The sequence below is a fragment of the Heteronotia binoei genome, chromosome 5 (assembly GCF_032191835.1).
Source record: "Heteronotia binoei isolate CCM8104 ecotype False Entrance Well chromosome 5, APGP_CSIRO_Hbin_v1, whole genome shotgun sequence".
Taxonomy (NCBI): Eukaryota; Metazoa; Chordata; class Lepidosauria; order Squamata; family Gekkonidae; genus Heteronotia; species Heteronotia binoei.
In genome coordinates, this window is record NC_083227.1 from 13,507,313 (window position 1) to 13,529,890 (window position 22,578).

At 46.3% G+C, this 22,578-nt stretch overlaps 2 protein-coding genes across 2 annotated transcripts in view; both read left to right on the forward strand.

The window, feature by feature from the left end:
• Window positions 1-22,578, forward strand: part of LOC132571070 (zinc finger protein 436-like) — a 342,318-nt gene that overhangs the window by 40,385 nt on the left and 279,355 nt on the right. The gene's annotated exons all lie outside the window — the stretch shown is intronic.
• LOC132571720 (oocyte zinc finger protein XlCOF6-like) lies at window positions 7,485-21,825 on the forward strand. The gene is made up of 5 exons (XM_060238516.1): window positions 7,485-7,637; window positions 10,724-10,838; window positions 19,838-19,972; window positions 20,213-21,341; window positions 21,408-21,825. Exons 1-5 carry the CDS (start codon window positions 7,485-7,487, stop codon window positions 21,823-21,825), a joined length of 1,950 nt encoding a protein of 649 aa, XP_060094499.1.

The window sequence follows — 22,578 nt, forward strand, 5'->3', positions numbered from 1 at the left end:
GGAAGTATACGGGGAGCCATACTCGGCTCCCGCCTAATGGGCCCCATTTGGATTCGGCTGTATGCGATTCCATATACAGCCGTATACAGCCGAACCGAATGCACACCCCTAGTTGTGACCCTTGTAGGGCCTTGGCTGAAAACTCAGTGGATTGGCAACAAAGGACATTGATAGAGGGCTGCCATGTGGTTTGTGCTGCGATTTAGATAAGATTGCCAACATCTATAAGTGTATATATATATATACATAGATAAGTATAATAGACAGGTAAACACAGCTTGCTTTTAGTGATATATTGTAGAGAGCTAGGCCAGCAAACTCCAGAAGGCTTGTGCATCGGGTTAAATGAATAAGTTTGGACTGGCTCAGTCTCCTATATAGAAATATATATACACTTAAGTGTCATTGAATGAATGAGAGAGAAAATGCTGCAGAAGAATATTAATATTTGGTTGGTACTAGAGGCAAACCATGGAAGAAATTGATTACTCCCGAGGAAGTCTATTGACAAAATGAGCTTACATCCGGGTGCTCATATGGACTTTTTTTTTTGTAATATGGGAATGTTAGAATTGGACCTCTGTTATTATATGAAGTATGAAAATATAGGAAGGTTTTCAAATGGTTTTATTAAACATTGTTAGCCAGCATATCACAGTAGTTGTTTAACTTCCAGGTAAAGCCTTCTCAAATAAGAATGGACTACAGTCCCTCTGTAGAAAAGAGCACCTTTAAAGGGTGGACTCTGTCATCATAGAGCCCCGTGGCGCAGAGTGGTAAAGCTGCAGTCCTGCAGTCGGAGCCCTCTGCTCACGACCTGAGTTCGATCGCAGTGGAAGCTGGTTCAGGTAGCCAGCTGGAGGTTGACTCAGCCTTCCACTCTTCCGAGGTCGGTCAAATGAGTCCCCAGCTTGCTGGGGGATAAAGTGTAGATGACTGGGGAAGGCAAGGGCAAACCACCCCGTTAAACGTCTGCCGTGAAAACAACGTCACCTTAAAAGTCTGCCGTGAAAACGTTGTGAAAGCAACGTCACCCCAGAGTCAGAAACGACTGGTGCTTGCACAGGGGACTACCTTTTTATAGCCCTGTGGGCAGAGTGTTAAAGCTGCAGTACTGCAGTCTGAACTCTCAGCTCACCTGAGTTCAATCCCTGGCGGAAGCTGGGTTTTCAAGTAGCCGGCTCCAGGTTGACTCAGCCTTCCATCCTTCCGAGGTCTGTCAAATGAGTCCCCAGCTTCCTGGGGGGAAAGTGTAGAGGACTGGGGAAGGCAATGGCAAACCACCCCGTAAAAAGACTGCCGTGAAAACATTGTGAAAGCAACGTCACCCCAGAATCGGAAACGACTGGTGCTTGCACAGAGGACCTTTCCTCTACCTTTTTTTTACTGTCATCATAGCCTGACTGACCTGGCCCCTTCCCCCAACCCCAACTTCCCCAGACTCCATCCCCCCCAATCTCCAGGAGTTTCCCAACCTGGAGTTAGCAGCCCTAGCAGAGGGGAGAGATCTTCTGAAGTGTGCTGAGGAAGAACAGCGGTGTTCATCTGTCTGTAGCAATAGAAAAGAGTTAAGAGTCCAGCAGCATCTTAAAGACTAACAAAATATGTGGCAGGGGAGGAACGTTCCTGAGTCGCTGCTCATGTCTTTGGATACCGAGGTGCTTTAAAGTGCTACTGAAGGGGAATAGTTCACGTTTAACATCTGCTTGGAGGAGGAAGAAGAAGATTGCAGATTTATGCCCCCCCCCTTCTCTCTGAATCAGAATCTCAGAGTGGTTTGCAGTCTCCTTTACAATCTCCAGTTCGGTGTAGTGGTGAAGTGTGCTTATTCTTATCCGGGAGAACCAGGTTTGATTCCCCACTCCTCCACTTGCAGCTGCTGGGATGGCCTTGGGTCAGCCGTAGCTCTGGCAGAGGTTGTCCTTCAAAGGGCAGCTGCTGGGAGAGCCCTCTCCAGCCCCACCCACCTCACAGGGTGTCTGTTGTGGGGGGAGAAGATATTATAGGAGTTTGTAAGCCGCTCTGAGTTTCTGATTCAGAGAGAAGGGCGGGGTATAAATCTACTGTCTTCTTCACTTGCAGCTGCTGGAATGGCCTTGGGTCAGCCCTAGCTCTGGCAGAGGTTGTCCTTGAAAGGGCAGCTGCTGGGAGAGCCCTCTCAGCCTCACCCACCTCAAAGGGAGTCTGTTGTGGGGAGAGAAGATAGCCCGCCAGTTTGGTGTAGTGGTTAAGTGTGCGGATTCTTATCTGGGAGAACCAGGTTTGATTCCCCCCACTCCTTCACTTGCAGCTGCTGGAATGGCCTTGGGTTAGCCATAGCTCTCACAGGAGTTGTCCTTGAAAGGGCAGCTACTGTAAAAAAACTCTCTCAGCCCCACCTACCTCACAGGTTGTCTCTTGTGGGGGGTGGGGGAAGGTAAAGGAGATTGTGACCGTTCTGGTTGGCCACTGTGGGAGACAGGATGCTGGACTAGATGGACTTTTAGTATGATCCAGCAGGCCTTAAGAAGAAGAAGAAGATATTGGATTTATATCCCACCCTCCACTCCGAAGAGTCTCAGAGCGGCTCACAATCTCCTTTCCCTTCCTCCCCCACAACAGACACCCTGTGAGGTGGGTGGGGCTGGAGAGGGTTCTCCCAGCAGCTGCCCTTTCAAGGACAGAGGCTCAGAGTGGCCTACAATCTCCTTTCCCTTCCTCCCCCACAACAGACACCCTGTGAGGTGTGTGGGGCTGAAGAGGGCTCTCACAGCCCCTTCAAGGACAACTTCTGCCAGAGCTATGGCTGACCCAAGGCCATTCCAGCAGCTGCAATTGGAGGAGTGGGGAATCAAACCCGCTTCTCCCAGATAAGAGTCCACACACTTAACCACTACACCAAACTGGCTCTCTGTTGGAAGAAGAAGACTGCAGATTTATACCCTGTCCTTCTCTCTGAATCAGAGACTCAGAGCGGCTTACAATCACCTATATCTTCTCCCCCCACAACAGACACCCTGTGAGGTGGGTGGGGCTGAGAGGGCTCTCACAGCAGCTGTCTGGACACTTAAGCACTACACCAAATTGGCCAAAGAGTTGAAGGATTTGTCCCTGACCAGAGACTTGACAATAAGTGTTAAATAAAGCGGGTAATGCATACTGGAATCTGCAGTTTCAAGAAAGAAGGAACACAGCATAGGGGCTCTATCTGAGGCACACAGAAATGTCTAGAACGTGAAAAAGATTCCATGCATATGTGCAGGTTTTCCTAAAGATACAAGTTAGCGTGGAAAAGATTTTTGTTCTCCCAGACGCGTGAAAGCCACTGAGAAATGGAAGTAAAACTTATAATAAGCACCCCCCACCCAATTTCCCCCCAACCTTCCCTTTCACTGAATATCGCCCCTTCTTGTGCTCCTCTTCCTGGGGTTTCTCCCCGCCCCCCGCCAGCTGTTTTTTTCCTTCCCAGGCAGGGACTGCCCTCTTTCTCCTTCTGCCTCTGGGGCTGCAGGCTTTGGCTGCTTCACACATATTGTGTGGGTCTTGAAGCCCCCCTACTGCTGGCTTGGAGAAGGCCTTTCCCTGTTTAAATCACTTTGGGAAGGGACGGTGGCTCAGTGGTGGAGCATCTGCTTGGAAAGCAGAAGGTCCCAGGTTCAATCCCTGGCATCTTCACAAAAAGGGTCCAGGCAAATAGGTGTGAAAAACCTCAGCTTGAGACCCTGGAGAGGCACTGCCAGTCTGAGTAGACAATACTGACTTTGATGGACCAAGGGTCTGATTCAGTAGAAGGCAGCTTCATGTGTCCTATGTCCCTTCTCCGAGCCAAACCAGCTGGCAGCTTGGAGAATGCGTTTCAAGTTAAAAGTTATCGTTTGCATAAAAAATTATTTCGGCGGTTAAGAATTCTTCGCAATGCTTACTTAATAGTTTAACGATAACATGGGTTCAGTTAGGTTGTCTTTCGATGCAGGAATTATTGCCTTCACTTTAATCTTGTTTTCATCTCAATCTCTCTCCTTGGGTAGAAAATGGTTTACATATCTAGACACATCTACGTAACTTCAAACTCTTACTAGATGTTTTATTGTATGCATGTAATAATAATAATAATATAATAATAAAATTTTATTTATACCCCGCCCTCCCCGCCGGGGCAGGCTCAGGGCGGCTTACAGAATGTAAATGTTTATGCTTGCTTATATCCTGATTCCATAAGATTAATTAATTGTATATAAGTATTAATATCAATATTAACTTGTATATTTTCAAAATTCCTTAAAATATATAAATGGGGGGGGGAGTTGCTGTCTTTCCACCTCTCCCTCCATCAATTTCCTCCCTCCCTCAGTCCCCTCATGGCTCCCAAGCATCTGACGTTCCTGTCTTGCCCTGCCCCTCTCAAACATCCGACCTTTATTCTGGGTGACTCTGACAAGTTTGGCCACCCCTGGTGTATTGCTTGAAGGTCCCAGATTCATCTTCCTCTCTCGGAATCCGGGCTGCGTCCCTTCCCTCCAAGAAATAGTGGGGGAAACTCCCAGACCATTTGAGATCCTGCGTTTTTCTCTCCAGCGGGATCTTGCGCTGCGTTAAAGCGCCGCGTAGTGGAGCCAGCCTGAATCTCCTCTTGGAGGGGACGGGAGAAGTTTCCCCTTCCTCTGCAGCACTGAGAGGGTTAAAACCGGCCTAGCTGCTTGCTAGAGAGGCCGAGGTTTTTTTGGGGGGGGGGGGCTGAGAAGACGGAAGAAGCTTTTCCTGCAGGGGGGGGAGGAGGAGGGGTTTGTTTTTGCAGGGTGGCAGAGAACTGGGAGGTTTGCAGGAAAGCAAGAGCAAGGAAAAGCCGGGCAGCTGGATCCCCGGGAAGATTCCATTAAGAAGTGAGTCTTCCTGGGGGAGAACTTTGAGATCCTGTGTGTGTGTTGGGGGGGATTACCTGGATCATTCCCGGCCACGGTTGCCAACAGTGGCGGACTGGGTCTAAAAATATTGCTTGCCAGGAGACAAACGGGGCCCATCCACAACTATAAGGCTGTCGTTTAATTTTTATAAGAAATAAATAAATCTTTCAAAAATACATCAGTGGAGAAAGGTAATGTTAAAACTTTTGCAAAGTAAATGTGCGTGTGTGTGTATATAATTAGAGATAGATAGATAGATAGATAGATAGATAGATAGATAGATAGATAGATAGATAGATAGATAGATAGATATGTGTGTGTGTTACTAATATATATATTAGTAAAAGAGCCCCATGGCACAGACTGGTAAAGCTGCAGTACTGCAGTCGGAGCCCTCTGCTCACGACCTGAGTTCGATCCCAGCGGAAGCTGGGCTCAGGTAGCCGGCTCCAGGTTGAGTCAGCCTTCCATCCTTCCAAGGTCGGTCAAAGGAGTCCCCAGCTTGCTGGGGGGAAAGTGTAAAAGACTGGGGAAGGCAGTGGCAAATCACCCCATAAGAAGTCTGCCTTGAAAACATTGTGAAAGCAACGTCACCCCAGAGTCGGAAACGACTGGTGCTTGCACAGGGGACCTTTCCTTTACCTTTATAAATTAGTAATTACAGCGTACATATATTGTACATTTTACTGGCAGTATGCAGTAGATACTAAATGTAAATACAGATTGCGTTTTCTCCAGGGGAGCTGATCTCTGCCAGCTGGAGATCAGTTGGAAAAGTGGGAGATCCTCAGGCCCCACCTGGAGGCTGGCAACCCTAAAGACAACATAAATTTAAGTTGCAGTACAGTAATAATATTGGAAATAATAGTATATTTTCAAGCTACTAAAAGGACATTAACGGTTTTAACATATTGGCTAATGTTTAAGGGCGCCCTCTTCATCAGGGGCCCACTTGCCATCAGGGAAGCTGACACCCTGGCTGGTCCGCCACTGGTCGCCAACTCCCAGCAAATTGGTGGATGTTGACAGTGCCAGATTAAATCCTGTGGAGGCCCCTTTGCAGTCAAAATCTTGGGGGCCCCCTTGCAAATTATCTCAGAGTCTGAACACCAGCCTCACTGCAGTCTGCAAGCACCTTCTTAAAAGCCTCTCTTACTAAGCTGTGGGGGAGAATTTATTATTTATTTATTACGTTCAACTTATATCCCGCCCTTTCCGCAAGCGGACTCAGGGCGGCTCACGACATCATGTCCATACAGTTAAACCAATAAAACATATAAAACCATAATTTACATTTTTCAATTTTTAAAAACATTCTATAGTGCTGCATCCATACAATACAGGCGGCATTGAATTTCCGAACAGTGATCACCAACATTCTGTGTGATGTCCGGTGGCAGCCGTCTTTCCGTCAAGCATCGAAGGCCTGTTTGAACAATTCGGTCTTACAGGCCCTGCGGAACGCAGACAGATCCCGCAGGGCCCTTATGACTTCCGGAAGGGTATTCCAAAGTTCTGGTGCTGCCACCGAAAAAGCCCTAGATCTTGTCGCACATAACCTGGCTTCTTTTGGTCCAGGGGCGGACAGTAAGTTTTTTGCCCCTGGAGAAGCAGAGAGAGGGAAGCTTGAGGACAACGCCAGTAGCAGCCGCCCCACACAAGTACTTGTTACTTGTTAATGGAGTCTCTGCTGTGGCTTTGCCACATTGAGGACAAAATCAATTCAATTGGGGATCGATATTGGAGATCTAGTTCTGCATTCAGAAAAAAAAATCAGCTTTCTCAGGGCTTTTGTTGTAGGAAAAAGCCCAGCAGGAACTCATTTGCATATTAGGCCACACCCCCTGACATCACCATTGTTTCACACAGGGATGTTTGTAGAAAAAAGCCCAGCAGGAGCCTATTTACATATTAAGCCACACCCCCTGACGCCAAACTAGCCAGAACTGCGTTCTTGTGCATTCCTGCTAAAAAAAAAAGGCCCTGAGCTTTCTTATTGATCAAAGATTGGTTAATATTATTATTGTTTGTTTATTTATATTCTGCCCATTCCCCATAGGGGCTCAGAGTGGAGCCCAACATAAACGATAAAATCACAGCAGCATAACAATAAAAACCAATTACAATGTTCAGTCCAACAAAATGATTCAGTAGGGTCATATAGTAAGATGGTGAAACAATACAATACAGCGAAACAGGGCAGTAGAATAGTACAGTAGGGGAGGCCAACTAATCTAATGCAGGCCAAGGGTAGCTCTCCAGATGTTTTTTGCCTGATCTAATGAATAGATTCCCGTCGCTTCACCCCAAAACCTGGTGGAACAGTCCCGTTTTGCAGGCCCTACAAAATACTCCCGTCTCACAGGCCCTCTGTTTTACAGGCCCTGTTGAATTGCAGGTTCTTGAAAGTCTTGCTAAAGGCCGATGTTCACCCTCGAGTTTGGGGGTTTTACCTCCTGGGTATAGGGCTGAATATCTCACCTGCCTAACGGCCCCTTGGCAACGCAGAGCCTATTCGCTAGCTAGGTTCAATGTGCTACCATCTGCAATACTTCTTGGAAGATTCCATAAAACTCCCGATGCCAACAGACTGTGCTCTTGTGCATGTCCAGAGATAGAAACTTTAGAATTGTACTCCTAAATTGTGCTTCTTACTCTGACCCGCGCTCCATACTCATTGACCCGTGTCTGAGTGAGCAAACAGCGAAGCCTGACAAATATAAACTTGTCTTCCTGTTGTCAACTCAGAACCAACAGGTAATTGAAACTGTTGCAGCATTTTTATATTTATCAACTAGAATCTGATTCCCCACTCCTCTACTTGCAGCTGCTGGAATGGCCTTGGGTCAGCCATAGCTCTGGCAGAGGTGGTCCTTGAAAAGGCAGCTGCTGTGAGAGTCCTCTCAGCCCCACCCACCTCACAGGGTGACTGTTGGGGGTGGGGGGAAGAAGATAAAGGAGATTGTGAGCGGCTCTGAGACTCTGAGATTCGAAGTGGAGGGCAGGATTAAATCCAATATCATCTTCTTCTAGAAAGTGCTTTATGTATTTGTAAATTGCCATTTGATGAATGGATTGGTTCCTTGCCATGTTTGATATCATGCCAATAAAGGTTATTGTATCTTGTATCTGGAAGTCAGGCAAAGAGCAGCTCAGTTGTTGGCTGCGCATGCTGGGAGGGCAGCAAGCAGGGGGGAGGGGGGGGAAGCTGGCCTGGGGCCCCTAAAGGTATGGGGACTCATAGGCCAGTACCTTTTTTGTTTGTTGTTGTTGTTCAGTCGCACAGTCGAGTCCGACTCTTTGCGACCCTACGGACAAAGTCACGCCAGGCCCTCCTGTCTTCTACCATCCTCCGAAGTCTGCTCAAATTCGTGTTTGTTACATCAGTAACGCTGTCCAGCCATCTCCTCTTTTGCCGCCCCCTTCTTCTTTTGCCTTCTGTCTTTCCCAGCATCAGGATCTTCTCCAGGGAGCGCTCCCTTCTCATTGGGTGGCCAAAGTATTGGAGCTTCAGCTTCAGCTTCAGCATCTGACCTTCCAGGGTTGATCTCCCTTAGGACTGACTGACTGGATCTTCTCACAGTCCAAGGGACTCTCAAGAGTCTTCTCCAGCACCACAACTCGAAAGCATCTATACTTCTGCACTCGGCCTTCTTTATGGTCCAGCTCTCATAGCCATACATTACTATTGGGAATACCATACACTACGGGCATCAATTTGAAGGCAGAAAGCAGCTGGTTTGGAGGGTGGACTCTCTACCATCATACTCTGCCCTCCCCAGGTTCCAACCCCAAATTTCTAGTATTTTCACAGTCCTCTTCATCCCAGCAGCCCTAGTGCCCTGACTGATCTACATTCGCCCAACACCAGTGGGGCACTGTTGCTGCTTGGGTGGGCATCTCTCCTGACACACTTAGGGGCCATCCAGAATTGTTCAAAGGCTGGGCTTAGGCTTCTTCCCAGAACAGGCTGGACTCTGGAAAACGGTGCTTCTGTTGGGGTGAGTTGGGCCCCCTCATTTCTGTCTAAGAGATGCATATAATGGGAAAGGCATCACCAGTTTCTCTTGTCTTTTTTGGGGGGGCCTCTGGTTTACCTTAAAAATTAGACAGACAGAGCCGATGGAATGGGAGTCTAAGCTTACAACATCTCTAAAAAGCCAGAGACACTTAACTTTACCAAAAAGCCAAGGCAGAATATTTAAAATATCTCGGTATATAATATAGCAAAACAATATTAAATCTGGGCTACAAACTACAAGAAGCACTTTTGTTCTGATCCGCCAGGGCAATTCTCACATGTCCCCTGAGCAAATTAAGGTTTGTGATGTTTGGTGTTGTATCTCCATTCTCATTTTCCTTTGTGACATAATACTGTCTATGTCTCTCCTTCCCCATTGAGAGAAACCTCTCTTCACAGGAGGTGGCGGCGGCTGCAAGCATAGACAGCTTCAAGAGGGGGTTAGATAAAAATATGGAGCAGAAGTCCATCAGTGGCTATTAGCCACAGTGTGTATATATATTGGGCCAGTGTGTATATATATTGGGCCAGTGTGTATATATATTGGGCCACTGTGTGACACAGAGTGTTGGACTGGATGGGCCATTGGCCTGATCCAACATGGCTTCTCTTATGTTCTTATGTGACACAGAGTGTTGGACTGGATGGGCCATTGACCTGATCCAACATGGCTTCTCTTATGTTCTTATGTTCACAGTCAAGGGAATAAAGGTGTCTTTTCACAGTCGAAGGTAACCAAAGACAAGGGTAAAGAGATGGAAGAGCAGGACCCAGAAGGACCTGGAACCGGCAAGACAGCAAGCAAAGGCCCCCTTCTCCTCCAAGCTGGGAGTGGTGTTGAATTCTGGGGAAGAGTTGTGCCAGAAATCCTGGCTACAGACACCACGACTTCAGATATATATTGCCAACACTTCCGGCAGTTCTGCTACCATGAGGCTAATGGTCCCCGAGAGGTATGCAGCCGGCTCCATGGACTATGCAGCCAGTGGATGAAGCCGGAGAGACACACCAAGAAGCAGATCCTGGACCTGGTGATCCTGGAGCAGTTCCTGACCATCCTGCCCCAGGAAATGCAGTGCTGGGTCAGAGGATGTGGGCCGGAGACCAGTTCCCAGGCGGTGGCCCTGGCGGAAGGTTTCCTCCTGAGTCAGGCAGAGGAGAAGAGGCAGACAGAACAGGTGAGGGGGATTTCCTCCAGATGGGTCCAATTCAAGCAAAAATATCTGTCCTTGTCATAAAGTGTCCCTGAGAGATATTTGTCCAAGTATTAACCATCCAAAAGGGAGATTTTACGGCCTCTTTCAGCAGCCTTTTCTACTAGAGAATTTCTTATCCCCCCCAGATAACTCATCAGATCAGCTGATAGAAGGGTGCAGAGTCTAGGAGTGGGGCAGGATCCATTCCTTGGTCTGTTCCATTCCACCTCTTACTCGTCTCTCACACTGCTCCCTGACCTTGATAGCCCAGTCTAGCCGGATCTCAGATCTCCTCGGATCTTAGGAGCTAAGCAGGATCGGTCTTGGCTGGTACTTGGCTGGGCGACCTCCAAGGAATACCAGGGCTGTGATTCAGAGGCAGGCAACGGCAAACTATCTCTGAAACGTCTCTGGCCTTAAAAACAAGTTAGCTCACTACTTAGTGGTGCATAACGCTAAAAGAACTACAACTTCTCAGGGGTAGGGAACGCTGGCTCTTCAGATGTTTTTTGCCTACAACTCCCATCAGCCCCAGCCAGCTGGACAATCTGAGGATCTCCTGGCTATATACTACACACAGTGCCATACTTTGATTGATTAATTAATTCCCCTTGCTGCTGTTTCAGATGCGGGGGCCATCCCTGAAGTTAGAAGCAACATTCCCTGAGGTAGAAGAAGCTTTCTTGGAGCCAGAGGAGAGAGCGCAAATGCAGGAACATGTCCAAGATGCCCTCTCCTTTGGTAAGGACTCTTTGTGCCCGGATATGATTGGGGCACCCAGTGAATTTGATAAGCAGAGAGTTCAGGTCAGGGGTGGAAATGGAAAAAGAAAAAGAATTACAGATTTATACCCTGCCCTTCTCTCTGAATCAGAGGCTCAGAGCGGCTTACAATCTCCTTTATCTTCTTCCCCCACAACAGACACCCTGTGAGGTGGGTGGGGTTGAGAGGGCTCTCCCAGCAGCTGCCCTTTCATGGCTTACAATCTCCTATAATATCTTCTCCCCACACAACAGACACCCTGTGAGGTGGGTGGGGTTGAGAGGGCTCTCCCAGCAGCTGCCTTTTCAAGGCTTACAATCTCCTATAATATCTTCTCCCCCCCACAACAGACACCCTGTGAGGTGGGTGGGGTTGAGAGGGCTCTCCCAGCAGCTGCCCTTTCAAGGCTTACAATCTCCTATAATATCTTCTCCCCACACAACAGACATCCTGTGAGGCGGGTGTGGTTGAGAGGGCTCTTCCAGCAGCTGCCTTTTCAAGGCTTACAATCTCCTATAATATCTTCTCCCCCCCACAACAAACACCCTGTGAGGTGGATGGGGTTGAGAGTCCTCTCCCAGCAGCTGCCCTTTCAATGCTTACAATCTCCTATAATATCTTCTCCCCCCCACAACAGACACCCTGTGAGGTGGGTGGGGCTGAGAGGGCTCTCACACCAGCTGCCCTTTCAAGGCTTACAATCTTCTATAATATCTTCTCCCCCCACAACAGACACCCTGTGAGGTAGGTGGGGCTGAAAGTGCTTTTACAGCAGCTGCCCTTTTAAGGACAACTCCTGCGAGAGCTATGGCTGATCCAAGGCCATTCCAGCAGCTGCAAGTGAAGAAGAAGACTGCAGATTTATACCCTGCCAATCTCTCTGAATCAGGGACTCAGAGTGGCTCACAATCTCCTTTATCTTCCACCCCCACAACAGACGCCTTGTGAGGTGGGTGGGGCTGAGAGGGCTCTCACAGACACTGCCCTTTCAAGGACAACTCCTACGAGAGCTATGGCTGACCCAAGGCCATTGAATACTTCTTCACACCATGCAGAGTTCATATGCAGAACTCACTGTCCTCTAACTGAACAAATTCATGGAAGGCAATTCCTCACATTAATTTTAATGTTCATAGCTCACCCTCCTTCCGTAAGGTAGACAAAACTCAAAAGATCTATTCAGCCTGGTGAATAAAGGTAGCCTCAACCTTTTGGGGCAGCACAGCTTTGCAAAGCGCTTTCTGGGGGCCAATAATAATGGCAAAATTTGGCTTCTGTGCTTGTGCTTATAGGGGCATCTGGTGGACTACTGAGGGAAACAGGATGCTGGAATGGGGATAGCGGACTTTGGACTGGCACCCCCCCCCCCCAGGAGCTTAAGGGAGGGACTTTGGGAGGGGCTTGGAACAGATGTGGTGTTATGTTGATGTTGCGTCTGGCTGAATACCTGGTTGTGAAGTCAGCCTGCCAAGAGACACTCTAAAACTGAGAGCCAGTTTGGCGTAGTGGTTAAGTGCGCAGACTCTTATCTGGGAGAACCGGGTTCGATTTCCCCACTCCTCCACTTGCACCTGCTGGAATGGCCTTGGGTCAGCCATAGCTCTGACAGAGGTTGTCCTTGAAAGGGCAGCTTCTGTCAGAGCTCTCTCAGCCCCACCCACCTCACAGGGTATCTGTTGTGGGTGTGGGGGGGAGATAAAGGAGATTGTGAGCGCTTTGAGGCTCTGAAATTCAGAGTACAGGGCAGGATATAAATCCAATATCATCGTCTTCTTATATTACCCTGAAGTCTCCAGATGTGCTGAAGCCAAATTTCATGGTGATTTGTCATGCAATCATTTCTCCCTTTCTCTTCCTGCCCTGCACGCCTGACACATGTCTTACAGAAGTCTGAAATATGTTGGCAGCATTTATAACCCCTAAGGCAGGGGTGTCAAACATGCAGCCTGGGGGCCGAATTAGGCCCCCAGAGGTCTCCTATCAGGCCCTCGAGCAACTGGCTGTCATCTGTTCCTGCTCTTTCTTTCTTGCTTCCTTCTCCATAACAGCTTGCTTTGCAAGGCTTGCTCAATCGCACAGCAGAGCTACTGAACCTAGTCTCTCTTCCTTCTGTTGGCTGAGGCTCCTCAACCTCCTGGTCCCCTGAGGAAGGGAAGAAAGGGACAGAGCTTCCTTATGAACATATGAAGTTGCTTTATACTGAATCAGACCCTTGGTCCATCAAAGTCAGTACTGTCTACTCAGACTGGCAGCAGCTCTCCAGGGTCTCAAGCTGAGGTTTTTCTCGCCTACTTGTCTGGACCCTTTTTAGTTGGAGATGCTGGGGATTGAACCTGGGACCTTCTGCTTACCAAGCAAATGCTGTAACACTGAGCAACCATCCCTCCCTGTTCATCTGGAAGGAGTTAGCAAAGGAATTGGAAAAGGGTTTAGAGGTGGCTTTGAAATGTCCTAAACATGCCAAGAGACAGAGTTATTGCTCTTAATGAGAAGAGAATGACTATCTTGCCAGAGGGAAAGGGGTCTAGTAGAGAGACCTTAGTCTTAACAAGAAGGACAAAGCGGAGTACACTCAAGAATGTGTGAATATAATGTGTGAAGTGTAACAACATGTAGGTTAAGCGACCTCTAATACAAATTTGTTTAAATCTTTACCAGTGCCTACTGTGCCATTTTCCTTTGCTCAGTTCCCTGGATCCCATGGGAGAAATACAAAGAAAGCACTTTTAAGACCAACAAGTGCTAATGCTTTAATAAAAAAATATATATATTTAATTGTGTTTTTCTGTGTCCTTTATATCTCTCTCTCCCTAATCTTAAATAGGTATACACATGGGCTGGCCTGATATGGCCCAGCCCAACCTGACATGGCCCGGCCCATCAAGGCCTCATTTATATCAGATCCGGCCCTCATAACAAATGAGTTTGACACCCCTGCCCTAATGCATATAGTACCTGGTGCTTCTCTTCTGCCTCTCCCAGAATTTAGTAAAAAGTGTTTAAAAATTTGTTGAGTGTACGCAGGACAGCGTTTCACATGCCTGGGAAGGGGGGTGCACGAAGCAGGGAACGAACAAGGAAGTGGAATACAAAGTCACCGAAAACACCTTTCCTTCCTTCCTCCTTTGTCTCACCTACAGACAGTGGAAAGATGCTGTTGAGCCGTCATCTTTCCAGAGGTGTGGAAACATCTGCTGCATCTCTAGTCCAGGTAACAGATTTGAGCAGGGGACAGCCTGGGTCTCTCCTTCTTTCTCGGGGCGGAGGGTGGGCTTTTCTCCTGCTGTTTCTACAAGGCGTCTGGGTGAGAGAGACTCTGAATGCCGCTTCCTTTACCCTTGCCAAGTCATAAATCCTGTTCCCTCCCAGACTACTCCCCTCCAGTGCACAATCTCTGATGAGGGGATTTGCTTTTCTTTCAGTGTCCCTTTTCCTTTGAGGAGGTGGCCGTGTCTTTCACCGTGGCAGAGTGGGCCCTGCTGGATGCGGACCAAAGAGCTCTCCACTGGGAAGTCATGCTGGAGAACTATGAGAACGTGGTCTCTCTGGGTAAGGATCTTTCATAGGCTCCAAAGGTGCAAATTGCTGCCATTGTGATGACGCATGTATCAAAATATTGATAAGCTACACACCTTGTGGCGGAACCGGCCCAATTCGGCCTTCAGACCCAGTCCCGTCAACTCCCTTTTGGGTTGCCAACTCCTGGAGGGAGCTAATCTTCTTCCTGCCACTTGGGCGCGCTGCCGCCACCTGCTCAATTTAGGGGTACCTGACTGAGAGGAACAGGACTCCCAATCGCCCTTGCCAGTTCTGAGGTCTGGCCTCAAGGTCCTCTGCCAACCCAGCACCTGGTTATCACAGAGACCAAAGTTCTTATTTGGGAGACCCCTGGAGGATTGGCACCCTTGCCAACTGCATGCCTTCCCCCTTCTCTGGACCCCCCTCTTATGGTAGCGTGTTCTAAGGCGGTTGTGGAAACTATGTGGTACAGAGGGACTCCACTTTAAACCAACATAACATTTATTTACAACCTGCAACTATTTACAGGCATTTTTAAAAAGTGAACAGAAGCAACAAATCATAGTAGGAAAAAAAAAATCCCTTCTCTCCCTGTTATAATACTTGCCCTCGCTAGATGACCTGCAGGGCAGACACCTCACTTGGACGGTTGCAAGCAAGACTCCATTCGAACTGTCTCCCTCTGTTTGTGTGTGTGTCTACATCTGTGAAGAAGCAATAAGTTTGAGGGGAAACGGTTGCTAGAGACCAAATTCGGCTGATTACCACTAGAGAGAAAGGGTAGTTAAATAAAAGGAACTTCAAACAGGAAAGCTCCTTGGTGTTTAAAAAAGCCACACCCTCATCTCTGAGGAAGTTTTTACTCTGTTGAGAAAAGGCTAGGAGTCTGGAAAAGGTTGCCAAAGGGCCTGGATAGGGGGACAGTCTCATAGGTCAGGCAAAACTGAGGTAATTCTGGGTTCAGGTAGCTGGCTCAGGTTGACTCAGCCTTCCATCCTTCCGAGGTCGGTAAAAAGAGTACCCAGCTTGCTGGGGGGGAAATGTAGATGACTGGAGAAGGCAATGGTAAACCACCCCATAAAAAGTCTGCCGTGAAAACGTTGTGAAAGCAACGTCACCCCAGAGTCGGAAATGACTGGTGCTTTCACAGGGGACTACCTTTTTATAGCTCCGTGGCGCAGAGTGTTAAAGCTGCAGTACTGCAGTCTGAACTCTCTGCTCACGACCTGAGTTTGATCCCAGTGGAAGCTGGTTCAGGTAGCCAGCTCCAGGTTGACTCAGCCTTACATCCTTCCGAGGTCGGTAAAATGAGTCCCCAGCTTGCTGGGGAGAAAGTGTAGACAACTGGGGAAGGCAATGGCAAACCACCCCGTCAAAAGTCTGCAGTGAAAATGTTGTGAAAGCAACGTCACCCCAGAGTTGGAAACGACTGGTCCTTGCAGAGGGGACTACCTTTACCTTTATAACCGGGAAGTCTGGTCTTATGAACAACAGGAAATATTAGCAGAAGTGGAATAATTTTCTGTGTTCTTAGAGCCACCAGCAAAGTAACTGCATAAGCAATATCAGTATAACGTCTGCCTAGAGTAAATTAAAGTGAAACATCTTGAACTAGAACAAAAGACTGTCCTGGACCCAGCTCCACCCGTCTTTGTGTGAATAAAGATCTTTTCTGTTTGCTGTCCAAAAGCTGTAATGCCTGGATTTCTGAGAATTTCTGAACTGAAGATATCAAATCTCCTGAAACAGTGTCAGCTCAAAAAGAGTATAAGGCAGCCTGACACTGTTTCAACTTAAAAAACAGTGCTCCGCCGAGGAGAATGATTCAGGCCAGTAAAATAATGCAAATAATTGTTTTTCTATTTGAAGTCATGTGGGGAGAGCCTAATCTGGCACACACACACACACATACACACACCCGGCCTACCGCCCTAGGCAAATGCATAGGTCCAGGGGTTTTTTGGAGAAAAAGCCCGGCAGGAACTCAGTAGCATATTAGACCACATCCCCTAATATTAGCATATTAGGTAACACACTCATTAGCACATTAGGCCACACTATCTGGGATAATCAAATGCAAACTGAACGGTGACAGTAACTTTTTCAGGCCCTGCAGCAATTCTGGCCGGCCAGCCTGGCCCCAGGGAGGCTGCTGCACAGTACATCTGGGCCCCGTGATCCCTGCCTGGCCTTGGGGAGGCTACTACACAGCGCGGCTGGGCCACATGATCCTCGCTGGCCAGCCAGGCCCCAGGGAGGCTGCCACATGGCTCGGTTTGGCCCAGCAATCCCCGAGGGCCACACCAAGTGACCTCAAGGGCCGTATACGGCCCTCGGGACAGATTCCCCACCCCTGCAGTAGGGCATAATGAAAGTTATATCTCTGTTAGAAATAAGGATGGTATGTTAGTTCTCTTGGTCTCAGTGCTTGTGAGACTAACTCTTCTGTCTTTTTCAGCCAAGTCCCTTTCTTCTTGATGATGTTCTGCTGCAGGCTTGTCATCCCTTTCCTAACAAAAGCTGTGTCCCACACTACTTAGCTACTCTTAGTTTGGAAGAAGTATAAAGCCCGGTGAGCAAGACAGGAGGGAGGCCATCTGAGTAGGGATGTAAAATTTCCGGAAATTTTGAAGCTCGGAAAAAACCCCATTTTTTTCCGTTTTTTGCCGGGGGGGGGGGGGAATGAAAATTTTCCGAATTTTTTTTTAAATGCTACATTCGCGATTTTTTTTTTTTTCCAAATTGAAAGTCATTTTGTTATTTTAGGAACATAAAATATGACTACGGACAATTGTACTTGGCTTGAAATTATCACAACTAGCATATTAAAAATACAGCGTATCCCAACAGTTATTACAAACAGAATTTACTTTTTAAATAATACTTATTTGTAATTGTAGCAAATGGAGCAACCATCTCCTGAACTGTTTACTAGTTTATGTGGAACAGACAAAAAAAACCTCCACAAAACAATTTTTAAAAATCCTGAAGTAACAATTATTCATATTTCCTCTCCACAGTATTAAATAAAAATAAAAAACTCATTCGCATAAAAAGAATTGAAGAGGGGCATGACCTAGGACTTGCTTGTCCTCAGTGCACAGAAATTAGAATGATATGATACTATACATATTTTATAGAAATGATTTGGGAAATATTTGAGCACCTTATCTTAAAATATTTTATTCATCATGTTAAAATAAAATGTTCCATAATCAATTTTTTTCTTTTCTTTTTTTCCAATTTTTCAGAAAAAAACAAAAAAGGCTTCAGGAAAAAACCTGAAAAAAACTGTGTTTTCCCCCAAATTTTTCTGGTTTTTTTCCGGGCCTTCACATCTCTACATCTGAGACCTGGAATATGGAGGCAGAAGCTCCTTTTGGTTAAGCGTAGGGCTGTCAATCAAAAAAAATTTGGTAATATCCAGATCTGGAAATATTCAATAATAATTTTTTTGGTATTCCGGATATTTCCGAATAGTAGTATCCGAATATATCTGAATATACTGAGATATCTGGATATATTCGGCTCCACTATACCCTATGAGCCATTGAAGTCAATGGCAACATAGGGTATATTGGAAGCTGCCTGGAGGGGAAGGGGTTTGGGGGAAGAGCCCCCAAAACTGCAGCAGAGCTTCAGGGGACTCTTCCCCAAGGAACCCCCAAGTCTCCCATCCCACCATTATACCCTATGGGCCATTGAAGTCAATGACACAACATAGGGCATAATGGAAGCCGCCTGGAGGGGAGGGGGTTTGTGGGGAGCCCCCAAAATGACAGGGCAGCTGCAGGCGATTCTCCCCGAAGGCCCAAAAAGGCTGGACCTATCTGTGGGCACCCCAAAAGGCTTTACAAAGGCACACACATCCCCAACACAACCAGGAAAACAGTAAAAGACAACCAGCAGTTCAACAGGTCAGGTCACCGCCAGGCTCCAGAGAGGAACAGCCAAGCAAAGGCCAACCACCCAGAAACCAAAAGCAGCCCAAACCACACACATACACACCAACACAACCAGGAAAAACAGTAAAACACCACCAGCAGTTCAACAGATCAGTAAGCCACCATAGCCTGGCCAAGGAAAAACAGAGCAAAAATCAGACCCCACACAACCAGGTCAGCCGAAGCCTGGTATAAATTTAACAGGCAGCTCCAAACAACAGCAACAAAAATTAACAGGCAATTCCAAAACATTTTTAAAATTCCCAAAAAAGAATATAAAAATAACACGGATTAAATTAAGCACTTTAAGCCAGGTCATGCCAGAACCACCCACCCCCAAGCAACCCAGCCCCCAACAGAAAACCAACTAACCAAAACAGGAGGAAAACTAAAGGTTTTCAAAAAGTTAAAAATAAACCTGCTTTTAATCTGAACAGAAATCCCCGCCCCCATAAACACAAAAAAAGGAGTCATTTTACCAGATGAAGATCCTCCAGTCTAGCCAGGAACACCAGCAGCTAAGGCCAGGCCACAGAGAGCAGAGCACAGCGAAGGGCACAAAAGCTCACTCACAGTCTCTCTATGGTAAATTGGCAACACAGCAGTAGCTTCCTTGCTGGAGCACACAACAGACCTGAGCCAAACTGTTTCGACAGGCCTTTGAGAACTAACCTAATTTGGGAGAGAGCTGCCACTCTACACCGTTACAGAGTACTATGATCAACATTTACATTTATATCTACATTAAATTATATTATAGTGATACAGCACCAAAAATGCAATGGAATGTTTTAAATGTTTAAGTGTTTTAAATAATTTTAAATTGTAGTTTTTTATTGGTTAAATTGTAAAAATGTATGGTGTTAGCCGCCCTGAGTCCGCTTGCGGAGAGGGCGGGATAGAAATTTAAAGTAATAAATAATAAATAAATAATAATTTGCAAAATGCCTGGTTGTGGTTGGATCAGGGGACTTTTCCTCCCCCTCCCCCTAGACAGAGGCGGGAAAATCCCTGAGCATTGCATTTTGCAATCTGCAAAATGCATGGCTGTGATTGGATCAGGGGCCTCACTCCAGCCAGAGGCGGGAAAAGCCACAGGAACGGCAGGAAAGGCAATCACAGACTGCCTTTTGCTTTTCCCATTGTTTTCTATTGACAACAGGGTTTTACCAAAAATTTCCAAATACCACTGATATTATCCGGAATTCAACTATTCGGAATTCCAGAAATAGGCTCAAATGACTATTTGGAATTACCTACGGTAATTCTGAATTTTACCAAAAAGGCAGTTTTTGGTAAATATTTGGTAAACCCTTTACCAAATTGACAGCCCTAGTTAAGAGCTCAGCTGTGGCTCTTGAAAGGCTTAAATCCTGAGTGTTCCGGGGAAAGTCGAAGGGGAGTTAACATCAGCCAAACTGGATGTTGTCAAAGGGCCGTCAATGCTTTCCTACTTCAGTCTTTGGAATTTACCTTTCCTCCCAAGTGCTAATGCTCTCTCTTTGTCTATTCCAGGAGAGGACAATCAGAGGAATAAGGAAGGCGAGGAACTTCATCCACAATTACCAGATACATTTAATAATGAAGACTTGAAAAGAAACATCAAGAATCAAGGCAGACCTAAGGGAGAGAGAGTCAGTCATTTGGTTGGTAAGAGACATGGAAGAATGCATAATGTACATTTTCCAAAACAAAATATGATGAAAACAAGTAAATCCATTCAGTGCGAACAGTACTTCAAATATAGATCACAGCTTCTTGTGAACCAAAGTATACAAGGAGGAGAGAAGCCTTTTGAATGCTTGGAGTGTGGAAAGAAATTCAGTCAGAATGTCAATCTTCAAGTGCATAAAAGAACTCACACAGGGGAGAAACCATTTGAATGCTCAGAGTGTGGGAAAAGATTAAGATATAGTCACAGTCTTCGTTATCATAAAAGAACCCATACAGGGGAGAAACCGTTTGAATGCTCAGAGTGTGGAAAGAGATTCACTCATAGTGGCAGTCTTAAAGTGCATAAAAGAACCCACACAGGGGAGAAACCATTTGAATGCACAGAGTGTGGAAAGAGATTCAGTAGGAGTTGCTATCTTCAATATCATCAAAGTACCCATACGGGGGACAAACCTTTTGAATGCTTGGAGTGTGGGAAGAGATTCAGTCAAAGTAGCAATCTTCAAGAGCATAAAAGAAGCCACTCAAGGGAGAAACCATATGAATGCTCAGAGTGTGGAAAGAAATTCAGTACACGTCGCCAACTTCAAGTGCATCAACAAAATCACACAGGAGAGAAACCGTTCGAATGCTCGGAGTGTGGAAAGAGATTCAGTACACGTAGCCATCTTCAAGTACATCAAAGAAATCACACAGGGGAGAAACCATTTGAATGCTCAGAATGTGGAAAGAGATTCAGTACACGTAGCCATCTTCAGTATCATCAAAGAACCCACACAGGGGAGAAACCTTTTCAGTGTTCAGAATGTGGGAAGAGATACAGTCAGAGTAGCCATCTTCAAGACCATAAAAGAACTCACACAAATGAGGAACCCTTTGAATGCTCAGACTGTGGGAAGAGATTCAGTACGAGTTCCTATCTTCAGCTGCATAAAAGAACCCACACAGGGGAGAAACCTTTTGAATGCTCAGAGTGTGGGAAGAGATTCTATACAAGTAGCAGTTTTAAACAGCATAAAAGAACCCACACATGGGCAAAAGCATTTGAATGCTCAGATTGTGGAAAGAGGTTCAGTACAAGTTCCTATCTTCAGCTGCATAAAAGAACCCACACAGGGGAGAAACCATTTGAATGTTCAGAGTGTGGAAAGACATTCACTACGAGTAGCTATCTTCACTATCACCTAAGAACCCACACAGGGGAGAAACCTTTTGAATGCTCAGAGTGTGGAAAGAGATTCAATCGGAGTAGCCATCTTCAAGAGCATAAGACAACCCACAGAAAAGAGAAACCTTTTGAATGCTCAGAGTGTGGGAAAAAATTCACTACAAGTCGTTATCTTCAGCAGCATAAAAGATCCCACACAGAGAAGGAACTGTTTAAATGCTCTGAGTGTGGAAAAGAATTCAGTCAGGCCAATCTTTATCGGCATAAAAAGACCCACACTGGGGAAAAGCCTTTTGAATGCTCAGATTGTGGAAAGAGATTTGGGCAGAATAGATATCTTCGAGACCATAAAAGAATCCACACAGGGGAGAAACCTTTTGAATGTTCAGAGTGTGGAAAGAGATTCAATCAGTGTAGCCATCTTAATGAGCATAAAAAAACCCACACAAGACAGAAATCTTTTGAATGCTCATGGTGTGGAAAGAGATTTGTTATGAAACGCTATCTTGATTTGCATAAAAGAACCCACACAGGAGAGAAACCATTCAAATGCTCAGAGTGTGGAAAGGGATTCAATCGGAGTGCCAGTCTTCAAGAGCATCAAAAAACCCACACAGAGGAGAAACCGACTGAATGCTCAATTTGGAAAGAGATTCAGTAAGAGTGGTTATATCCAATACCATCAAAGAATCAACAGAGGGGACGAAGCATTTAAATGTTTAGAGCAAGGGTGTCGAACTTATTTGCTATGAGGGCCGAATCTGACATAAATGAGACTTTTTCAGGCCAGGCCATATCAGGCTGGGCCATGTGTGCCTATTTTAGATTAGGTAGCAGAGATATAAACTTTATAAAGGACACAAACACAATTAAAGATTTTTAACAAAAAACTTAAAACATGTTTAAAACATAAGCACTCGTTGGTCTTACAAGTGCTTTCTTTATAGCTCTCCCTTGCGATCCAAGGAATTGGGGAAGGAAAGCTCTCTCTTTCCTTCCTTTCCCAGGGGATTAGGGGGGGAGGAGTCTCAGCCAATAGAACGAAGAAAGGCTTGTCTCAGTAGCTCTGCTGTGCGATTGAGAGAGCCTGGCAAAGCAAGCGCTACCTCCCCACCTTCCTCCCTAAGGGAGGAGCCTCAGCTAGTGGAGAAAATAGAGGTTTTGCTCTGTAGCTCCTGTGCGATTGAGCAAGCCTGGCAAAGCAAGCTGTGATGTAGAAGGACAACAGGAGAGAAGTCACTACAGGAACAACAATATACACAACTCAAACGTTATAGTGACAAATTACTATGTAATGAAGTGCGTATACAAAATACAAAACATAATTCATGACATTTCTTCCACAAGGCTCAAGGCCTTAGAGTATTATGCCAATTTGGAATCCACCTGGAGAAGTTACATTCCCACATTATCT